This window comes from Chrysemys picta, chromosome 2 (assembly GCF_011386835.1).
Source record: "Chrysemys picta bellii isolate R12L10 chromosome 2, ASM1138683v2, whole genome shotgun sequence".
In the NCBI taxonomy this organism is placed as follows: domain Eukaryota; kingdom Metazoa; phylum Chordata; order Testudines; family Emydidae; genus Chrysemys; species Chrysemys picta.
Genome location: NC_088792.1, coordinates 203334568 through 203356679, shown reverse-complemented (window position 1 = coordinate 203356679; position 22112 = coordinate 203334568). Strand labels below are relative to the sequence as shown.

The window sequence follows — 22112 nt, the reverse complement described above, 5'->3', positions numbered from 1 at the left end:
TAAATAAAAATAACCCTCACTTTGAAATTATATGTTCCTTTGACTGTAGAAGCGAAGAGTTAGGGCACCTCAGGATAGCTTCTCCTCATGACCGCAGACTCAGCTTAAGGGCATAGACTCCTTTTACCTTCGTGAGTCAGGTGAAAGCCAGCAAGTCAGTCTAAAGGTTGCTCTTGGATTTTCACCTGTCCATTTAATCTGTAGTGGTATTTGCTGATTTGACACATCTGCAGATGGAAGCACTTCGAATGCAGCAAAAGCTATTTCTAATTCTCACTAAGCACTACTGCTAATGACCGCATTCTCTCTGGGGCGGTTCCAGAACACACCAGTTGAATCTCCTGGAGGGTGGTAAGTTATGCCTCCAGCAGAGCCTTCAGACCAACCAGTAAAACAAAATTGTTTGGACAGAGAGAGGCTGTGTTTAAGGCTAGCGCAAGTTTACTGGGCAGAATGATTCTTGGATTAAAAAATTGTGGTCAGGAGTCTGTAGTGTATGATTCTTTCATGTATCTTTACACAACTGATAAACATCCAGTCAGGTTCAAATGCTCTTCAAGCTTCCTACTAGAGCCTTCCAAAGTTGCTGCAGGAGCACAAGTGTATTAGTAAAACGTGGAAAAAATTGCAATGCTGCCCATTTCCGCTCATCTGGGTAACGATTAAACATTACTGCTAATGTCAGGCATAAAGTACTAAGGCAGGCAGCAAATAAAAAAGCTTTATTTTATTATCATTTGGGAGGGGGAGTTAGAAGATATAGCAGCTTCGTGAGAGAAAAGGTAGCCCTGTTCCTGACACTCCCCTCAGCTGCTGTTTGGTGATGGATGGGCATCTTTGCAAACAGGATGCAGAGTGAGTGACTCAAGAATACTGAGTGCCAGACGCTGGATAGGAAGCTGTGTTTGATATGGAAACCAGCCTTGACCAGAGCTTAAGATGGGTTTCTGGAAAAATCTACTAATGCTTTCTGATGCGGCATGACAATTTGCTTGCTTGTAGCTAATAAGCTGCTAATCAGCCACCAATATTACAGTGTGATTGCACTCTACATAGTTACAACTAGTGTGAATTTTTATATGCCAGAGACCATTAAAATGCTGACATGAGCTAATGGGAATGGCTTAGGGGTTGAAATAGAAGCTATAAATCATAGGCTAAAGTACAGCCAAATTCCACAGTGGAAAGAGCAGATATTTTGATGTGCAAAAGCTCAACTGCCAAGTCTGGTCTAGCTGTATTATACAACAGCAGCTGGTAGAGCAGCTAGAATGAAAGGTCTCTCAACATTTCCATTTTTGAAAAAAATCATTGATTTTTTTTCCCCAGAAGGTTAAATACTGTCCTTCCATATTGGAAGCGTGGCATACAGGTTCAGAGGCAGATTTTGTTTCAATTTAAAAATCATGTAAATTGTTTTGAAATTATGGATGGCAAAAAATGGGTTTTTTCTTTTGACAATTTCAGACTTTTTAATATTTGCTTTAGATAAGAAAAATCTTACCTAAGTAGATGAAATTTTATCGCTTAAAAAGAGAGGGCCAACACTCCCTTTCTGTCACATTTGTGAATGAAGCTCAACTGGTGTGACAAAAAAGAGAATTTGCCTTAAGCAGTCTACAGAATAGACTAAGTTAGGGTTACCATTCGTCCGGATTCCCCCGGACATGTCCGGCTTTTTAAGCTAAAAATAGCATCCGGGGGGAATTTGTAAATGTCCGGACTTCCCCCTTCTCCCCACCCCCCATGCAGAGCACGCGCGGCTAACAGTGCAGCCGGCTGGATGGTGCCACTTACATGGGGCTCCGACACTCAGCCAGAGAGAGCGCCTCCTCCTCCCCCCTGCAGCAGAAATCACTCCCTCTCTCCCTCCCTGTATCGCAGATCGGCTCCGGCAGTCTGGAGCTCCTCCCCCACTGCTGCCCAGTCTGCCGACAAGCGGCTCAGGCAGTTCCTGAGCAAGTTCACCGAGACATTAGGCGAAGAAAGGCCAACAACAAGGGGGCCAGGGGGTCGGAGAAGGGGCAGGGAGGTTTTGGAGGGGGCAGTCAAGAGACGGGGGGGGGGTCGGGAGTTTTGGGGGGGGCTTTCTGGGGGTGTGGATAAGGTTTTGGGCAGTCAGGGTACAGGTAGGGGGTAGGGTCCTGGGAGGCAGTTGGGGGGGGTCTTAGGAGGGGGCAGTTAGGGGACAAGGAACAGGGAGGCTTAGGTAGGGGGTGGGGTTCTGGAGGGCAGTTAGGAGCAGGGGTCCCAAGAGGGGGCAGTCAGGGGACAAGGAGCGGGGGGGGGGTGTTTGGGAGTTCTGGGGGGGCCTGTCAGGGGGCAGGAGTGGGGAGAGGGATTGGAGCAGTCAGGGGACCGGGAGCAGAGGGGTTTAGATGGGTCGGGAGTTTTGGGGGGGGCTGTCAGGGGGTGGAGAGTGGTTGGATGGGGCGTGGGAGTCCCAGGGGTCTGTCTGGGGGTGGGGGTGTGGATAAGGGTTGGGGCAATCAGGGTACAGGTAGGGGGTAGAGTCCTAGGGGGCCCGTTAGGATGGGGGGAGGGTCTCAGGAGGGGGCAGTCAGGGGACAAGAGGCAGGGAGGCTTAGGTAGGGGGTGGAGTCCTGGGGGGCAGTTAGGGGCAGGGGTCCCAGGAGTGGGCAGTCAGGGGACAAGGAGCGGGGGGAGGGTTGGGAGTTCTGAGGGGGGGAGTGGGAGGGGCAGGGGCGGGGCTAGGGCAGGATGGGGCGGGACTAGGGCAGGACAGGGGCGGGGCTCCTCCCGTCCTCTTTTTTTGCTTGCTGGATTATGGTAACCCTAGATTAAGTGGCTCTGTTAATTGTCAGTCTGTATTGAAACAGCCAAGATATTTGCCTAATGGCATGAACATGAGACTGAAAACAAGGAACTCTTGAATTCTAACTGAGGTATGGGCCCAATCTGGCTCCCATTGAAATCAATGAGAATGCTGTCAGTGGGAGCAGAATCGTGTCCTCGCTCTGTGACATTGACAAGTCACTCAATCTCTTTGTGTCTGAATATGGTAACAATACTTCATTAACAGATTCATTAACAGACCACATTTGCCACAACCACTGCTGATGCAGATAGGTATATTTTGCACCTGTCTCTGCTAGCCTGGTCCATTGTACCCCCAAAGTAGGAGGGCAGATGGCTGTACTACCTCAAGGTTTTGACTGGGGTGGGCAATGCTAATTTCTACTTTGGGTGCGATGGGAATTACACCAATAGAGTCTGCCTAAGGGATGCACTGAATCAATTCATCACCTGCGTACATTAGCCACACTCTTTCCTTGGCCAATGTAAGGTGATGAGTCACTCGTGTGGTAGGCTCCCAGCCAATCCACAAGCCAGGAACTGGTCATGTGACTCCCAGAATGGGTATATGAGCACCACAGGAGGACCAGCAGCTCGGTCTGCTCAAGGCTACTCCAGGGCTTAGAACTGTCTCCTGTCTGATGGTGGCAACAAACTCCCCAGGCATTAGCCTGCTCTGAGCTCTGCTCATGTTGTGCTCTGCTCCCAGTCCTGCTCCAGTCTTGTTCCACCCCTGCCTTGGACGCCTGATTCTGCCTCTGACCACTAGTCATGACTGCTCCAGCTTGGACCACTAGGAATGATCATCTCCCATCCCAGCTGCTGATAGCCAGTGCCTCCTGCTTGTAGGGCTGAGCTGGTTGGCTGCAAGCCTCCTGATGGAGAGGAGGAGAAACATTCCTTGTGCCATTGTAACTGTGTCACTGGCTGGACTTTAATCCACTGAGGTGCCTCGAACACCAGCACAGACTCTCCTTGAGGGTATGATCCAACTCCTGTAGAAATCAATAGAAAGAATCCTATTAACTTCAATGCAAATTGGGTCAGACACTGAATTTGGCTCAGTTTGTAAAGAGCTTTGAAGTGCTCTCTCATTTCAAAGTATTACTAATGCTGAAAAATAGCTGCTGTATATGTACTCTGTATATGCTGCTATTAGTAACGGTTACTAGGCGTTAACATCCTCTGATTTTTCAGGGTTTGGTACTTCAGCTTTTTCAAACTGAAATTTGCTAGATTTAATTTGTAGGGCCAAATTATGCCCCAAGTTAAAAAAGAGGTGATGTGTGTGCATGTGTGTGTGTGTGAGGGATGCAGGGTCTCATGCCCCCTCTCCCGCACAGATTGCTCATCACATGGTGCGGCAGGGCCCCCTCCCTTCAGAGCAGCTGAGTCAGCGAGCTGCACTGGGCAGGGAAAGGCAGAGGCAGGAGCAGAGGAACAGCTGGGAGCTGCTTGGAGGTGCCGCTGCTTTAACTCTGCTGGGAGAGTCAGAGGAACAGCTTGGAGCTGCACAGAGGGGCTGCTGCTTTCCCAGAGGGGTGGGGTGGGGCTGCTTTCTGGAAGGGGAGAGTTGCTACAAGGAGGGGCATGACTTGAGCTGTTCCGGGGTTGTGCCCTCCCACTGTCAGGAGGCACGGGTCATCTACCCAGTGCAGAATTTGTCCCTACAAATCTTGTGGCACTCTGTACCTCAAAGTAGCACCCTGGAACCCTCGTATTCACCACTGTCATGTAATTACACCTCTACCTCGATATAACGTGACCCGATATAACACGAATTCGGATATAACACGGTAAAGCAGCACTCCGGAGAGGCGGGGCTGCGCGCTCCGGCAGATCAAAGCAAGTTCAATATAACGTGCTTTCACCTATAACGCGGTAAGATTTTTGGGCTCCCGAGGACAGCGTTATATCGGGGTAGAGGTGTATTATGTGTTTTGTACAAAGTATGCGTTTTGAGTATTTGTTTTAAAAGTCTGGATCTGTTGAACATTAATATTCTGTTGGATTGTATGGGCTATCTTTATATGTGACGTTATAAAGCATTATATGTGTTACCGAAATATGTTGGACAGCCAAGCTTTCAGTTGTAACAAAGGACCAGCCAGACATGTGCTGACGGCCCATTAAAGGGAATCCACTCTCCCAACAGCCATCCCAGACACTTCTCAGAGAGAACATGTGCAATGGAGACTGCTCGACCTAGGGTTGCCAACCCTCCCGGATTGCTGGGAGTCTGCCGGAATCAGTCTCAATCTCTTGGTTGCTATTGAAAGCAATCCAAACGATTTTTTTAATAGGCCAAAAGTCCAGTCAGTAGAGCAGTGGGGCTAAGGCAGGCTCTCTACCTGCCCTAGCTCCGTGTGGCTCTCGGTAGCGTCTGGCACGTCCGGCTCAGGGGCGGTCAGGGGCTCTCTGTGTGCTGCCCCTGCCCTGAACACCAACTCTGCAGCTTCGCGGCCAATGGGACCTGCGGGGGTGGCGCCTGCAGGCAGGGGCAGCGTGCAAAGCTGCCTGGCTGCCCCTGAACCTAGGAGCTGGATGTGCTGGCCACTTCTGGGAGCCACCCGAGATAAGCGCTGATGACCGGAGCCTGCACCCCTCATCCCCTCCCGCACCCAACTCCCTGCCCCATCCCTGAGCCATCTCTTACACCCCCTCCTGCACCCCACCTCCCTGCCCCATCCCTGAGCCCTCTCTCACACCTCCTCCTGCATCCCACCTCCCTGCCCCATCCCTGAGCCCTCTCTCACACCCCCTCCCACACCCCAACCCCCTACCCCAGCCCTGAGCCCTTTCTTGCACCCAAGCCCTCTCCGACACCAAACACCCTCCCAGAGCCTGCACCCCAAATCCCTTCCGACACGCTAACACCCTGCCCCAGCCTGGTGAAAGTGAGTGAGGGTGGGGGAGAGCGAGCAATGAAGGGAGGGGGGATGGAGTGAGCGGGGGCGACATCTCGGAGAAGGGGCTGGGCAGGAGAGTGGCCTTGGGGAGGGGTTGGGGCAGGGTTTGGGTTTGTGCAATTAGACAGTTGGCAACCCTAGCTTGACCAATGGGGAGTGCCTGATTCCCCATGTCACAGCAAAGATCTTTCCAGCAAGCTGGAAGAAAATATAAAAGAGGAGACAGGCCCAGCGATGATGTCACATCCACTCCCCTCCCCCAATACAACACCTGGAAGAACATCTGGAGGACAAAGACTTTGAAATGGGGAAGGGTGATCCCAGGCTGGAAGGTAGTCTCAGCCTGTATATTAAGGAACTGTAACTTCCTTATACCATCTGTCTGGGTGAGAAAAGCTGTATGATTAAACTCTTGCTTAAACTAAAAGTTTTGGATTTAGAAAGCATGTTTACTCTGACCTTTATGTCTACCACTTATAATCACTTAAAATCTATCTTTCTGTAGTTAGTAAATCTGTTTTATATTTTATCTAAACCAGTGAGTTTTGGTTGAAGGGCTTAGGAAATCTCAGCTCAGGTTAACAAGGGCTGTTGCACATCCACTACCGTTTTGTTGGTGTGGCAAACTAGGTAATGAACTTACACTGGTCAGGCTTCTGACCAAGGGTCCTGGAACAAGAGGCGCCAAGGGGCCATGGCCTTCCCACTTTTGAAAGTGGATTGGCCTGGCCCATCCACTTTTTGCCATGGGCCCAGCCTCCTGCTCCTTCTCTTCCCTCAGCCTGGCTGGAAGCTGGAGCCTGGCCCAGGTAAGAGTGGCCCAGGGAACCCAGGCAGCTGTGGGCCTTCCACCTGCCCGAAATTGGGGCCGGAGAGCAGCCCCTAGCCTGTGTCCCTGATTCCCAGGGAAGATGGAGGGTCTGTGGCTCCCCATAGCTGCCTGGGTGGCTCTTACTATGGCCCGGATGTGGCTCTTTGGCCCCTGAGGCCGAGCCCACAGGCCAGGCTGGAAGCTGGGTTGGGGTAAGAGCTGCGCAAGCAGCTGTGGGGAGCTACAGACCCTCCACCTGCCCTGGGCGAGGGACCCAGAGGGCAGAGACACAGGCTGGGGGCCACTTTCGGGCCCCACCACCACCACCACCCAGGGCAGGTGGAGGGCCATGGCTCCCCAGCCCACTTTGGCTTCCAGGTTGGCTGCGGGGGGTGGGGCCTCGGGGGAAGAGGAAGGGCAGGGGTGGGGACACAGAGGGGCAGGGCCTGGGGCCCCTCCACTGTTAGGACAAATCCGCTGCCCCTGCTTCTGACCAGTGCAAGGCTGGGGCGCTGGGGGGAATTGGCTGGAGCCTCCCTATTGATGGTTCATGAATGGCTAGGAGATCATTTATGTAACTCAGTTGGATGTATCCCTGCCTGTGGATGTCTGTGTAAGTGCAGTTCTTGCCAGAAGTTTGTAGCTTGCCATCAACATCACAGTGTGAGGGATATCCCAGGCTAGTCGGTTTTGGAGGGCTCAGCCACAGTCCAGGTTGCACCGCAGTCACACCCATATATAAAGCTTTTTTTAACAATCATGTTTTTTAACCAAAATGGGAAGTTAGTCACAGGATCTCCTGTGGTTCCAAAGCAAGCTATTTTTTCAGTGTGTGTTCTTATCATGCAGGTTCTTTTATGTAAAATATTGTGAGGTATTCTTGTGTATTTGTTTGCAAAACCCCATAGTCATAAATGGATTCTTACATAATTCATCTTAATAGGATTCTGTATATATAAAAACCCCACCCATTGCTTGGAAAGATACTGTGTAGTCAAGAATAAAACAATTGCTACTGCATCTTGCATAATTATAAGACTGCTGTTTAGTGAGCAGTCATATGTGTAGTTTCTTTGTGAGTTTGGTGCTTGTACCATTTCAAGAAGAATAACACTGGTCTACAATTTTTGAGAAGTCGTCTGCTTCAGAGATAAAATGTGTTATTTATTATGTATTTTGATGTGCCGAATTCAAATATGACAATTAAAACAACTGATTGACTACTGTTTCTAAGATATTTAAGTTTTTACATTTTATGTCTATGTATATTGTGTAGATAGTAGAGTTTTAATCATAAATTGTAAACCTAGGTCTTTTCATGTGTTTATGGTTGCTTTACATGATAATATTTCACTGTCCTGTTTATGTAAAACTTTAAAAATCAGCAAAAGGGTTATATAAATAAAATGTATTATGAAACAAAAGGCAAAAAACTATTATGTACATAGTTTAGTCCTATTCAGTGTCTACTCGGCGCTTCTTGGCTTGTCTCTTGTATTCATTAAATGGAGCATCTCTTGTCACTGTCCAGCAATAGTCTGCAAGCATTGATGGGCTCCATTTGCCCTGATAGCATGTCTCCATTGTTGCAGTGTCCTTGTGAAATCGCTCGCCGTGCTCATCGCTCACTGCTCCGCTGTTTGGTGGGAAAAAATCTAGATGAGAGTGCAAAAAATGTCTCTTTAGTGACATGTTGCAACCAAGGCTTTTGTATGCCTTGAGGAGGTTTTCCACCAACAACCTGTAGTTGTCTGCCTTGTTGTTTCCGAGACAATTTATTGCCACTAACTGGAAGGCTTTCCATGCCGTCTTTTCCTTGCCACGCAGTGCATGGTCAAATGCATCATCTTGAAGAAGTTCACGAATCTGAGGACCAACAAAGACACCTTCCTTTATCTTAGCTTCACTTAACCTTGGAAATTTTCCAGGGAGGTACTTGAAAGCTGCTTGTGTTTTGTCAATGGCCTTGACAAAGTTCTTCATCAGACCCAGCTTGATGTGTAAGGTTGGTAACAAAATCTTCCTTGATTCAACAAGTGGTGGATGCTGAACACTTTTCCTCCCAGGCTCCAATGACTGTCGGAGTGGCCAATCTTTCTTGATGTAGTGGGAATCTCTTGCACGACTATCCCATTCGCAGAGAAAACAGCAGTACTTTGTGTATCCAGTCTGCAGACCAAGCAAGAGAGCAACAACCTTCAAATAGCCACAAAGCTGCCACTGATGTTGGTCATAGTTTATGCACCTCAAAAGTTGTTTCATGTTGTCATAGGTTTCCTTCATATGGACTGCATGACCAACTGGAATTGATGGCAAAACATTGCCATTATGCAGTAAAACAGCTTTAAGACTCGTCTTCGATGAATCGATGAACAGTCTCCACTCATCTGGATCGTGAACGATGTTTAGGGCTGCCATCACACCATCGATGTTGTTGCAGGCTACAAGATCACCTTCCATGAAGAAGAATGGGACAAGATCCTTTTGAGGGTCACGGAACATGGAAACCCTAACATCACCTCCCAGGAAATTCCACAGCTGTAGTCTGGAGCCCAACAGCTCTGCCTTACTCTTGGGTAGTTCCAAATCCCTGACAAGGTCATTCAGTTCACCTTGTATTATGAGGTGTGGTTCAGAGGAGGAGGATGGGAGAAAATGTGGGTCCTGTGACATTGATGGTTCAGGACCAGAAGTTTCATCCTCTTCCTCTTCCTCGTCTGACTCAAGTGAGAATGATTCTGGTGCATCAGGAACCGGCAGTCCTTCTCCGTGGGGTACTGGGCGTATAGCTGATGGAATGTTTGGATAATGCACAGTCCACTTTTTCTTCTTTGACACACCTTTCCCAACTGGAGGCACCATGCAGAAGTAACAATTGCTGGTATGATCTGCTGGCTCTCTCCAAATCATTGGCACTGCAAAAGGCATAGATTTCCTTTTCCTGTTCAACCACTGACGAAGATTTGTTGCACAAGTGTTGCAGCATATGTGTGGGGCCCACCTCTTGTCCTGATCTCCAATTTTGCAGCCAAAATAAAGGTGATAGGCTTTCTTAACCATAGTGGTTATACTGCGCTTTTGTGATGCAAAAGTCACTTCACCACAAACATAGCAGAAGTTATCTGCACTGTTCACACAAGTACGAGGCATCTCTGCTCATTTTGGCTAAACAGAAATGTGTCCCTTTGCAAAATCAAACACTGACAAATAAGAGAGCATGACACTGTATGATTTCTAGAGCTGATATAGGGCAATTTGTTCAGCAGAGTGATGTAAGCTTCGTTATGATTGCATCATCCATGACTTCTAGGAATAACATGATGCAATTCATATTATGTATGACGCAATACCAGCTTCAGATGGCATCATTCATTGTTTTGCCTAAAAAGCAAATACTGTCCAAACCCAGTCATAGATTTATTCATAGATCCAGTCAAAGATGTATTTTAGTCCTTTCTGGTTTAAATTGAGATCCTTTCCCTTTATAACTCACTTATCCTCCGCCATTCCCAAGTGAAGGGTCGTATATACTGACCCAATAGCATATCTTGAAAACTAGAGCCAATCAACAATTTTAAGCATAATTTTCGTTCTCAGTGACCCAGAATTAGTAAAGTTTGACTACATTTATTTCAGAAGGATTTTGGCTGTAGAGCAGTGTAATTAAGGTAAACTCTTTAGGCATTCAGTATATGTTTGTAAAGTGCCCAGCACACTAGGCCCCTCACCTGGCTGAGGTCTCTGGAGGCTACTGCAATATAAAGGTTAAATAATAAGGCCCCAGTTATGCAAGTGAGTAACTCCCTAGTCCATCTGAACTCCTTGGGCTACTCACATTCTTAAACGTATGCAGGAAAGAGGCTTAGATTTATGTTTTAAAAAAAAATAACCCATATCCCTCCAAATTTAAAATTAAAAAAAAAACCAAAACAAAACTGACTTCCTCTATTTCCTTAACTTTCCTTGCCTATGTATAGAGACTTAGAACAGTGGATGGTTACACCAATCAGCTGTCCGTCCTTGGAATGTGACTTTAGAAATATATTGGACTCTTACTTTCTCTAATCTTATACTTGTGATATATTATAAGCAATTTATGTGTAAATTCCTGTTAGTTTGTAAATTGGCTGCTAAAATCCAGTAATCCTACTTGAGGCTGTATATTTCCAGCATTCTCCTTTACAGTGATGTGAGCATAGAGGAGCCAGATTGTGTGATGCTCTGTGTATGTGTGAGCTTCAGGGTACGTCTGCTCAGCAGCTGGAAGCACGCCTTGAGCTTTGAGGGAGCCGAGTTCTGTGAGTCAAGTTGAAGTGTGTTCAGTATGGGAGGGTAGCAGCCAGGAACTATCCACATTTTGTATAAAATAAAAACTGGTCTGTCTCATGAGATTTCCAGATCAGTTTTGCAAAGCAGAGGGAGACGTGGATAAAATTCTGAACTCTGGGTACTTCTCCCATTGAACATTCAGAGGTTCACTTGATGCTGTTGAACCTCTCCCTTGTCCTATTTGCGTATCTCTGTACATCTCAGTTTATATTGATATTATGGATGTGTTTATGCTTGGGAGACTAGTGATGACTAAGTATGTGAAAAGGAAGCAAGATAGAAAGCAAAACATGTCACTAGTCCCATGAGCCATGCACCTAATATCCTTTCTAAAGCATAACTTGTTAAAATGAGAATATATAAATTCTGCACCGCACCCCAGGCATGTGTCAAATATCCCTTTAATTAGAACAGACTTTATGTCCTGGATCCCTTGTCACATGGAGTTGCATTTTTTGTGTGATTATTTTAAAGAAAAAGTTGCCTTCCCCCCGCGCCCCCCCCATCATAGCTCCCCTATTTTACAGGGATGACGACTTCTGGGTAAGTACAGACTCCATTCCTTAGAGTGCAGCTTGATTCCTGGGGGCAAATGCTCAGCTGCTGTAAATTGTCCTAGCTCCATCCAAGTCAATAGAGCTATGGCAGTTTCCACCAGCTGATGATTTGCCATCTGGTGTGTGTGGTATGTTTTAATATGTATATCAGCACAGTCTAACTAAAACAAAAGAACCAGATTACATGAGTTATGAAAATCGGCGAAGTGCAGAGCTCAATGAACTGAAGAATAAGGTTGTTGGTGTTACCTGCTTGAATAAATCCTGTTTAGGGTCTTTCCCTCGGGGCAAAACAAGGAACATCACCAGATTTGAGGGAACAAGGTTTACAGACAGAAGAGCAATACAGCAGGGCAAAGTCCTAAAGCAGATGGTAGCAGAAGTATTTTCTACAGCTCTAGTATTGAGACTATTTTAATGGAATGAATGTATTACTTGCCGGTAAGCAGCAAATGCCGTCACAAGGTGGGACTCCTCCCACCTGCTTCATTGCAACAATCCTGCAAGGTTTGTCTGAAAGGCGATGGCTACTCTATGTTTAGTAAACTTGATTGACTCTGATTTGCAATAAACTATTTCTACTAGTTTTCCAGAGTGTTGTATGGAATGTTCACACATCCCAATCCACTTTCCAGTTGTGGTGGAGCAGGAGGGTGCCCCATTTGACAGGTGCAGGAGAATATATTAACAATTGTCCAGATAGTTTTAAAACTAGCTATGGAATGATGGTCAGCATTTTATTCTCCTCCCCCACAAATACTGCTCTAAATATATTCTGAGGGCTAGTCAAAGCAGTCACAAGGGTACAGACTGACAGCGAGTGCCTTTAAGCTGGAGGCTACTTGAATGCAGGCTGGGTGGCTGGCATATATCTAGGTTTAGCTGCAATTGCTGTGAAGGATGTAAGAGAAATAGAAACTGCTAAAGCTTGGTTAATGTAAATGTCTGAGAAGTGGGGAAAATCTAAGACTTTAAAATTGGTCAAAGAATTCGCATCTTCTAGCAAAATGAGGTAAGCTTCAAATTCAGCTTGTAGATGCCACAGCCCTGCCAAAGACCAAATCCCTCTCTTTTTTTTGAGCTGTAATTGCACTTGCTACTGGCCTATTAAGGCAGCTGGAAATAAATATGTATGGCACTGAGATGGCATCAGGTCACTGTGATGGTGTCTAATTTTAAACTCTGGAGCAGAAGCAACTTTTCCACAAAAGGGAAATGCAGTTCCTCTGAGCTCGTTTTGGTTTTCTAAAGCATGGTTAAAATCTGGAATAATTATATTATTCAGTGTTGCCACAGAAGACTTCTTAAAATGTGCTGTGCTGTCCTGGGTTTGGTGACTGTGCAGGAACGTTAGATGGAATTGATAATGAAGGCAAATTTTGGGAATAGCCGCAATGTTTGTTGTGGCTATTGATTGGAATTTGCTAGGCTGGTTTTAAATACTGTTGCTCTCTTTTGAACTTTGTGTATCGATTGCACATTGCAGATAAACAACCATCTGTGCTGAGTGAATATTTATTATGACTTGGAAGCAGACTAAGTAAGGACAGCCTTGAATTAGAGATGAGAGTTTAAATGATGGTTTTCTAGTAAGAAAGGTTTTCCCACCCTTGATTATTACAGTTTTATTTAAACAAGGGAGAGGGAGTCTAAATACGTGGATTTGTTTTTTCCATCTTTGAAAAAGTTCAAGGTCTGGAAAAATGATTACAGAAAAGACACAGCCGAGTTTTCTGTATTATTTGTATGGTGCCAATAGTGTTGCCCTGCCTCAATTTGGAAACCTGTCAATTTTAAAATATATTAAATGGTTTTAGAAATCTAGACACAAATTGAACTTATTGATCATGGGACTGATTCAATTTCAGTGCACTCAGTGGGAGTCTTTCCACTGACATTTTAATGAGTTGGATTGGGCCTTGGCTCTCATTGTTAATGTCCATTCAGTAAATGGAAGGGTCTGGATTGATACCTTTTCAGCGTCTAGAAGAAGCCCTGTACATTTCTACTGGAACCCAAGGAATCCCCCTATTTACTTACATCTCTCTGTACTTTTAAGGTTCTATGGAGTGGTCAAGAAGTACTGGAAAATGCATTTTTGGCTGGAAGACTTGCCGCGGTATAGTGCAAGGAACTTCTTTCCTTCCCTATTTTATCCAGAGGTTCTGAATATGCTTCGTATGCAGTACTCCTAGTATTTATCCCTACTGACAGGGAAGAATGAGACTGGTACCAGTAATGAAAGCAGGCTCTCCCACATAGCAATGCAGACAGCAACCACTGAGGCATTTGTCCTTCTGTTTTTATTAATACGTTCAGTTTCATAGACTCCATAATGCATCCTACAAGTGCATTTCTAGGGGATTATTGCATATCTTGGGTGGTTAACGTCACTCAGTCCATGGCTTCATACCTTATTAAAAGCACCTGAGACATTCTATAAATGCTGAGAAAGGCTCTTATTTATCTCATAATGAAACGACTTTGTTAGCTATTTATTTTGGAAGCCTACTTACTTGGTCCATCCATCCTTACAACAAACACACACACAAAACTAATTTGCTGGAAGTTGGTTTTGCTCAGCAAAGTAACTATGGATTTTAACATGCAGTGGTTTTTTATTTTATTTTGAATGAGTAAATAGCTAAATTTAAACTTTTATAATCAGTGACAGTTTATTAATGTAAACTCCCTCCTCTGCCCCTGCCAAAAAAAAGAGTTGTGCGGTTGTAAAAGGATGGAATTTTAGAAATGCAGAAGAGTTAAATGAATAACTCCAGTTATGATGGTGACACTTACAAAAATAGTTAATGAACTATTTTCTTTTTAAACACTTAACCTGCTCTACTTGCCTGTAGAGTAAGTTTGTTCTTTTTTTGTGTGTTTAAAAAAAAAAGGCAGAATCATAATTCATATTACCACCTGATCAGTGAATTTTTCTACTGAAGTTCAGATATCTGTACCTTGTGAATTTATTATTGTTCTTTCTTTCATTTGCAGGATACTGGGGTTGGGAAATCAAGTATAGTTTGTCGATTTGTCCAGGATCATTTTGATCACAATATTAGCCCTACTATTGGGTAAGTACCCTGTCTAATCTTTTCCTTGAAATGTTTCACTGCTGCCAAAATCATCATCTTACTTCTATCTAAAGTGTCTTCTCTTCCCTATGTTCATGACTATGCATAACTCCCCTACATTTCCCCCTCACTTCTTTGATGCCCTGTTCTGCTCTCCACACTCCACTAACTTCTCTTTTTTTTTCTTTTTTTGTGTGTGTGCCTTCTTGCCTCGCTCTCTGCTCATGTTATTCCTTACATTTAGAATAGCTGCTCCATTAATAGTCAGAAAGCTGCTTTCTTCCCTCTCAACAACTCCTGAACAGTCACCTGATTTGTGAAGCTGACACGCACACACATACTACTCTGTGTTTTGTATTGTACAGACTCATGATTGGAAGCTTTTTACCCTCTGTTAAGCTCTGAGTACAACTATGAGATAATATAAATAATGCTAGGTTTGAGTCTACTCTCTGGGTGATGATACATATGCCACTAAATGTCCCCTTTCAATGTGCTAGAGTGACTAGGAAACCTGAGTAAGTCAGGACCAGATTGTTCAGTTCTCATGGAAAGCAGGATAGGACGTGAGGCCAAATTCTGCTCTTATAATTAAATATGGAATTATTCTAGATTTGCACCGATGTAAATGAACAGAACCTGAGCTGTTGTTTCCTCTTCTAGGAGTCATGGACCCAATAAATTCAGATAAATTAATTTCTCTGTTACCACTCTCCTTTTAAGTCATCCTCTTCTTCATGGTAGCACCCATCCCTCACCAACAGCCTCTTAGCTCCCTCTATTGCACTGTGTGAATTTCCTTTTTACTTGTCAAGAGCTTCTAGTTTCAAATGATGTCTTCGACTGTCCGGAGGAGTCCACGCAGAATCCTTTTTTTTGTAGTGCTGGTAGGGGGGATTCTGTGGGGTAGTATGCTGTTCAGAGGTATGTTGGAAATATTCTTTGAGTCGGAGACGTCGAAAGTAGGATTCTAGGTCACCGCAGAACTGTATCATGTTCGTGGGTCTGGAGGGACAAAAGAAGAGGCCCCGAGATAGGACAGACTCTTCTGCTGGGCTAAGAGTGTATCTGGAAAGATTAACAATATTGCTGGGTGGGTTAAGGGAACTACTGTTGTGGCTCCTTGTGGCATGTAGCAGTTTAGATAGTTTAGTGTCCTTTTTCCTTTGTAGAGAGGCAAAGTTTGTCTTGTAAATGGCTTGTCTAGTTTTTGTAAAGTCTATCCATGAGGAAGTTTGTGTGGAAGGTTGATTTTTTATGAGAGTATCCAGTTTTGAGAGCTCATTCTTAATCTTTCCCTGTTTGCTGTATAGGATGCTGATCAGGTGGTTTCACAGTTTCTTTGAGAGTGTGTGACACAGTCTCTCAGCATAGTCTGTGTGATATGTAGATTGTAATGGATTTTTTACCTTTAGTCCTTTTGGTATGATGTCCATTTGCTTGCATTTGGAAAGGAAAAGGATTCTGCGTGGACTCCTCCGGATGGTCGAGACAACAGACTGGATTTCTACATAGATTGCTTCCGTCAACGTGCAAAGGCTGAAATTGTGGAAAAGCAACATCACTTGCCCCATAACCTCAGCCATGCTGAACACAACGCCATCTACAGCCTCAGAAACAACCCTGACATCATAATCAAAAAGTCTGACAAAGGAGGTGCTGTCATCATCATGAATAAATTGGAATATGACCAAGAGGCTGCTAGACAGCTCTCTAACACCACATTCTACAGGCCATTATCCTCTGATCCCACTGAGGATTACCTAAAGAAACTACACCATCTGCTAAAAAAACTCCCTGACAAAGCGCAGGAACAAATCTGTACAGACACATGCCTAGAACCCCAACCAGGGGTATTCTATTTGCTACCCAAGATCCATAAACCTGGAAATCCTGGACGCCCCATCATCTCAGGCATTGGCACCCTAACATCAGGTTTGTCTGGTTATGAGGACTCTCTCCTCAGACCCTATGCTACCAGCACTCCCAGCTATCTTCGAGACACCACTGACTTCCTGAGGAAACTACAATCCATCGGTGATCTTCCAGAAAACACCATCCTGGCCACTATGGACGTAGAAGCCCTCTACACCAATATTCCACACAAAGATGGACTACAAGCTATCAGGAACAGTATCCCCGATAATGTCACAGCTAACCTGGGGGCTGAACTTTGTAACATTGTCCTCACCCACAACTATTTCACATTTGGGGACAATATATACCTTCAAGTCAGCGGCACTGCTATGGGTACCCGCATGGCCCCACAGTATGCCAACATTTTTATGGCTGACTTAGAACACCGCTTCCTTAGCTCTCGTCCCCTAACGCCCCTACTCTACTTGCGCTACATTGATGACATCTTCATCATCTGGACCCATGGAAAAGAAGCCCTTGAGGAATTCCACCATGATTTCAATAATTTCCATCCCACCATCAACCTCAGCCTAGCTCAATCCACACAAGCGGTCCATTTCCTGGACACTACTGTGCTAATAAGCGATGGTCACATAAATACCACCCTATACCGGAAACCTACTGACCACTACACTTACCTACATGCCTCCAGCTTCCATCCAGGACACACCACACAATCCATTGTCTACAGCCAAGCTCTAAGATATAACCGCATTTGCTCCAATCCCTCACATAGAGACAAGCACCTACAAGATCTCTATCAAGCATTCTTAAAACTACAATACCCACCTGCTGAAGTGAAAAAACAGATTGACAGAGCCAGACGAGTACCCAGAAGTCACCTCCTACAGGCTATCCAGGGCCAACAAAGAAAATAACAGAACACCACTAGCTGTCACCTTCAGCCCCCAACTAAAACCTCTCCAGCGCATCATCAGAGATCTACAACCTATCCTGAAAGATGATCCTTTACTCTCACAGATCTTGGGAGACAGACCTGTCCTCGCTTACAGACAACCCCCCAACCTAAAGCAAATACTCACCAGCGAGCACATATCACTGAACAAAAAACACTGACCCAGGAACCTATCCTTGTAACAAAGCCCGATGCCAACTCTGTCCACATATCTATTCAAGTGACATCATCATAGGACCTAATCACATCAGCCATACCATCAGGGGCTCGTTCACCTGCACATCTACCAATGTGATATATGCCATCATGTGCCAGCAATGCCCCTCTGCCATGTACATTGGCCAAATCGGACAGTCTCTCCGCAAAAGAATTAATGGACACAAATCTGACATCAGGAATCATCATACTCAAAAACCAGTGGGAGAACACTTTAACCTGTCTGGTCATTCAATGACAGACCTGCGGGTGGCTATCTTACAACAGAAAAACTTCAAAAACAGACTCCAAGGAGAGACTGCTGAGCTGGAATTGATATGCAAACTAGATACAATCAACTCAGGACTGAATAAGGACTGGGAATGGCTGAGCCATTACAAACATTGAATCTATCTCCCCTTGTAAGTATTCTCACACTTCTTATCAAACTGTCTGTACTGGGCTATCTTGATTATCACTTCAAAAGTTTTTTTCTCTTACTTAATTGGCCTCTCAGAGTTGGTAAGACAACTCCCACCTGTTCATGCTCTCTGTATGTGTGTATATCTATCTCCTCAATATATGTTCCACTCTATATGCATCCGAAGAAGTGGGCTGTAGCCCACGAAAGCTTATGCTCTAATAAATTTGTTAGTCTCTAAGGTGCCACAAGTACTCCTGTTCTTTTTGTGGATACAGACTAACACGGCTGCTACTCTGAAACCTATTTTTCACAGAAACTGCAGAGCTTCTAAATCCAAAGCATCACAAGCTAGCTCCTGTCAGTCATTTAACTGAGTTTAATTCAGAGATCTCTTCTTTCCAACACTTATGGCCAAATCCTCAGCCCTGCATCAGTTGGAAAATTTTGAAGACACTTGACTTCTCTAGGGCAGAGGAAGCTAATACACCTTGTCCATGAACGAATTATTTGGGTGTGAACAGTTGCTCTTGTTTTGTAATTATTCTACTTTAAATTCCTTATGAAGAGTAAGCTTTATTTGTGTTTGATGTTGAGGTGGCTAAAAGCTTTCAGCTGTAACACGTTGACCTTTGCCTTTGGATGCACAATTGGAGTCCCAGCTGCGGATTTTATGACCAGATTCCAATACAGTTTTGGACGACTGAATTTAACAAATGGAGGAAGCTGGACAGAGAGGAGGGGGCAAGGAAGAACATCATCACTGGCGGTATTGATTAGGAAGACATTTGCTCATAGTGATGAAATTAATGGGAACCTAGTGGTCCTTTAGTTCTAAAGCACTGTCAATTCTTTATCAAAGTAAAGATATTCTACCCATATGAGAAGAAAATAGAAACTTTTCATAATTGTCATGTTTAGGGGGAAAAGATTGTATATTTGGAAAAAAAAAACTTTGTCACATTAGTGTACTGAGTTAAATATTGCTAATATGTTTTGTTGCCTTATGTTTTCTAAGTAGGACTACTACGTAGGTAAGTTTTTTTTTTTTTTTGCCAGATGAACTAATGTTCTAAATCCACAATTCTAGTGACCTCCTGTAGCTGCTGGTGTTCTGAACTTCCTGTTTTCAAAGCTATAAAGTGTTGCATAATAAAAAAATGATAGTTGGAAACATACACCCACAAAATAACCAAAGAAAATACTGTTCTTCCTGTGTTACTTAATCTTTTTGTATCCAATGGAACACTGTTTGAATTGAGCAATTTACAGATGGCTATCCAGGGAACCTCTGGTGTATCCTAGAAAATGTTTCAAAAACACATGCCATGTGATGTAATCCGGTGTATTTCTAATGCAAAACATATCCTATCAGATGCCTCTTTATATGTCAGGGATAAAAGTTATCTTTGCAGGAATGGTTCTGCAGTGTCTAGAAAGAAACACAATTCTACCAGAGACTGGGCAATCTCTTTCAGGCCTCCTTCAGCTCAAACACTGTTGTACAGAGCAAACCTATAAATGTCTAGCATTCTTTTTTAAAGGGATACAATTTTGAAAAATCATATTTCCCTCTGAAAAAATTCTACCTATTATTGTTAGAAGTAACAACTAACATTGTTATGCCCAAGATTGGAGGGGATGTGGGGGCTTTTGGTTTGTTTACATTGTACTTTTGGCAACACTTTGTGTATAGTTTGTTCCGTTGTTTTGTTGCTAGTCACTTACTTTTCCTGTCTTCTACACTAGCATATGAAATCACTCATTCACTGCTTGGTGGGGTGATAACATGTACACTTAACCCACTCCTTGCAAGAGGATGTTCACCAGGATCAGCAACAACAACAAAAAGAACCTGAAGTGCCAGCTGCCCAATGGACAGGCATGTGCACAGAGAAGAAAGGAGGTATGGGCCCCAGGCACGTTTGGTGCCGGTGCTCTTGAGCCTAACCAGAAGGATCCCTCTAAACCTCACCAGAGGAAAAGAGAAATCCTAATTTGCATAAACATAAATAAATCCAGGGGATACTATTGAATGGACGCTGTACCAGAAAATGACTTTTTCCCCACCCTAAGTGGCCTGGCCTAACCAAACAAACCTGCCCAAAGTCTAGAGTTGATATATTTGGAATATTGGTCTGGTGAATTTCATTTGTTAACCTCACAGTGGGTTTAGATCTGAATAACAAACAGTTGGTACTTCTCATTTCAGTGCATCCTTTATGACTAAAACTGTTCCTTGTGGGAATGAGCTTCATAAATTTCTGATCTGGGATACAGCTGGTCAGGAGCGGGTGAGTATCACTGTGTGATATGTTCTGTTAAAATAATATTTAATACTTATATGCCACTTTTCATCTTCACAGGTCTTTAACAAACATGTTTAATGAATTCTCACATTACCTTATGAAGTATGTCTCAGTAACTAAGTATTACTATTCCCATTTCACAGATGGGAAAACAGAGACAAGCAGGTTAAATGACTTGCCTAAAAGCAGAGACCACTGGATCAAGTTTCAATTCTCTGCCCTCTTCTACAAAGCCCTGTGGAACTCTGCTTCTGTCTGTATATTGATTTATGGGCTGATTCTGATCTCCTATTCTAGAGGGTCACATAGTTTGAGCACAGTTGAACACACCACAGCCACAACTCCCTGTGTGCCACCCTCCTATCCCCCTCTATTTGAGGGACTCCCTGCAACGCCTCCCTTCATCCCCACCATTCTCCCATCTACCACATGCCCGGAGCTCTGTATGGCCTCCATTTCCCCCTTTCTTGCATGCCCCTGCATTATCCATTTCCCCCAAGGCAGGGGCTTTGTGTGTTTTCCCTCATTCCCCCTCTGCCACATGGCAGGAGTTGTGTGTGTGCTCCCCATTTATTCTTCCCCACATGCCAGCAGGGGTGCTGGAACAATTTGTATAGTGGGGATGCTGAGATACATTGAATCAAACTGTAAACCCTGCATATGATGGAAACCACTTCAAGCCAAGGGGTGTGGCAGCATCCCTAGTTCCAGCACATATGTATGCCAACAACTCCCATTCTTCCCTCCCATTCTGTGCCCCCAACCCCCATTTCCCGCCACTATTGTTTCTTTTCTTTCTGCCTGGGAGATAAATCATTCAGGGTGTCAGCATTTTAAAACTGTATTGGGGCCTTTATCAGAGCTGAGATGAGGGGTGTTGTTATGCTGGATGGCATGAATGGCTGTCATCAACCAGTTCTTTGATTTATAGACTATGACAATGGTGGGTGAAGCTGTGTTCGTTCTGCTAACCAGATGCCAGGGCTCCACCTGTCCCACATTTTCTCCTTCCTGTTTTCTAGTTTTCACCAAAATTAGTAGAATTCTGCCTATTGATGTTTAGAACTTCCCTTGAAGTTTTGGAATTTGATGGGATGCAGCATTCCAAAGTTTTCACATTATGTACAAACAAACACAAACAGAAAAATGCCGTTGAGTGTCTGGTCATACTTGACACAACTACTACCGAGGGGGTTGTGAAAAGGGGGTATTGTGTATGCCAGGTCTGTCTCCTGAGAATTCCCCTATACTGGGCCAAAATCCAGGTAATCCGTTAAGCTGGCTTCACTGAATGCCCCCTTTGCACTTCAGAATGACACATAAGAGGTATGGGAAGCAAGCTGAAGAAGGGTTTTGTGCAGCAGGATGAGGCCAACTTTTTATCACCTTTAACTTGTTCATCTGGGGTTTCACTATGCTTCTCCCTGTGATGTACCCAAGGTATTTGGCTTTAGCTAGCCCTACTGCACATTTGGATGGGTTAGCTATGAGATCCATTTTTCTCAGGGTATCCAGCACTGCTTCAGCCTTTTCCAGATCTATCCCCCAGTCTTGGCTGTGTATGATCACATTGTGCAAGTAAGTGGCTGCATACCTGGCACATGGGCGTAATAGCTTATCAATGAGGTGTTGGAAGGTTTCTGGTGCCCCATGCAATCCAAAATGGAGGAACCTGTACTGGTCTAAGCCTTCTGGTGTAGAAAAAGCAGTCCCCTCCCTCTGCTTGAGGGATTTGCCAATAGGCTTTGGACAGGTTGAGGGTAGACAAGAATCTTGCTTTTCCCAACTGTTCTATGAGCTCATCTGTCTGAGGTATGGGGTAGGAAACAAACTGGGACAACTCATTTAATT

The 22112-nt window shown here is 44.6% G+C and overlaps 1 protein-coding gene across 3 annotated transcripts in view; it reads left to right on the top strand.

The window, feature by feature from the left end:
- The window catches only part of RAB31 (RAB31, member RAS oncogene family), a 101569-nt gene that overhangs the window by 38454 nt on the left and 41003 nt on the right, over positions 1-22112 (top strand). For 2 of the 3 annotated variants that reach the window (XM_005282655.5, XM_065582036.1), the window contains exons 2-3: positions 14424-14503; positions 20165-20246. In XM_005282655.5, coding sequence (XP_005282712.1) covers positions 14424-14503; positions 20165-20246 — 162 coding nt within the window. Of the gene's footprint in view, positions 1-14423; positions 14504-19701; positions 19859-20164; positions 20247-22112 lie in introns of all 3 variants that reach the window. The other variant, XM_065582037.1, reaches the window with a different exon arrangement.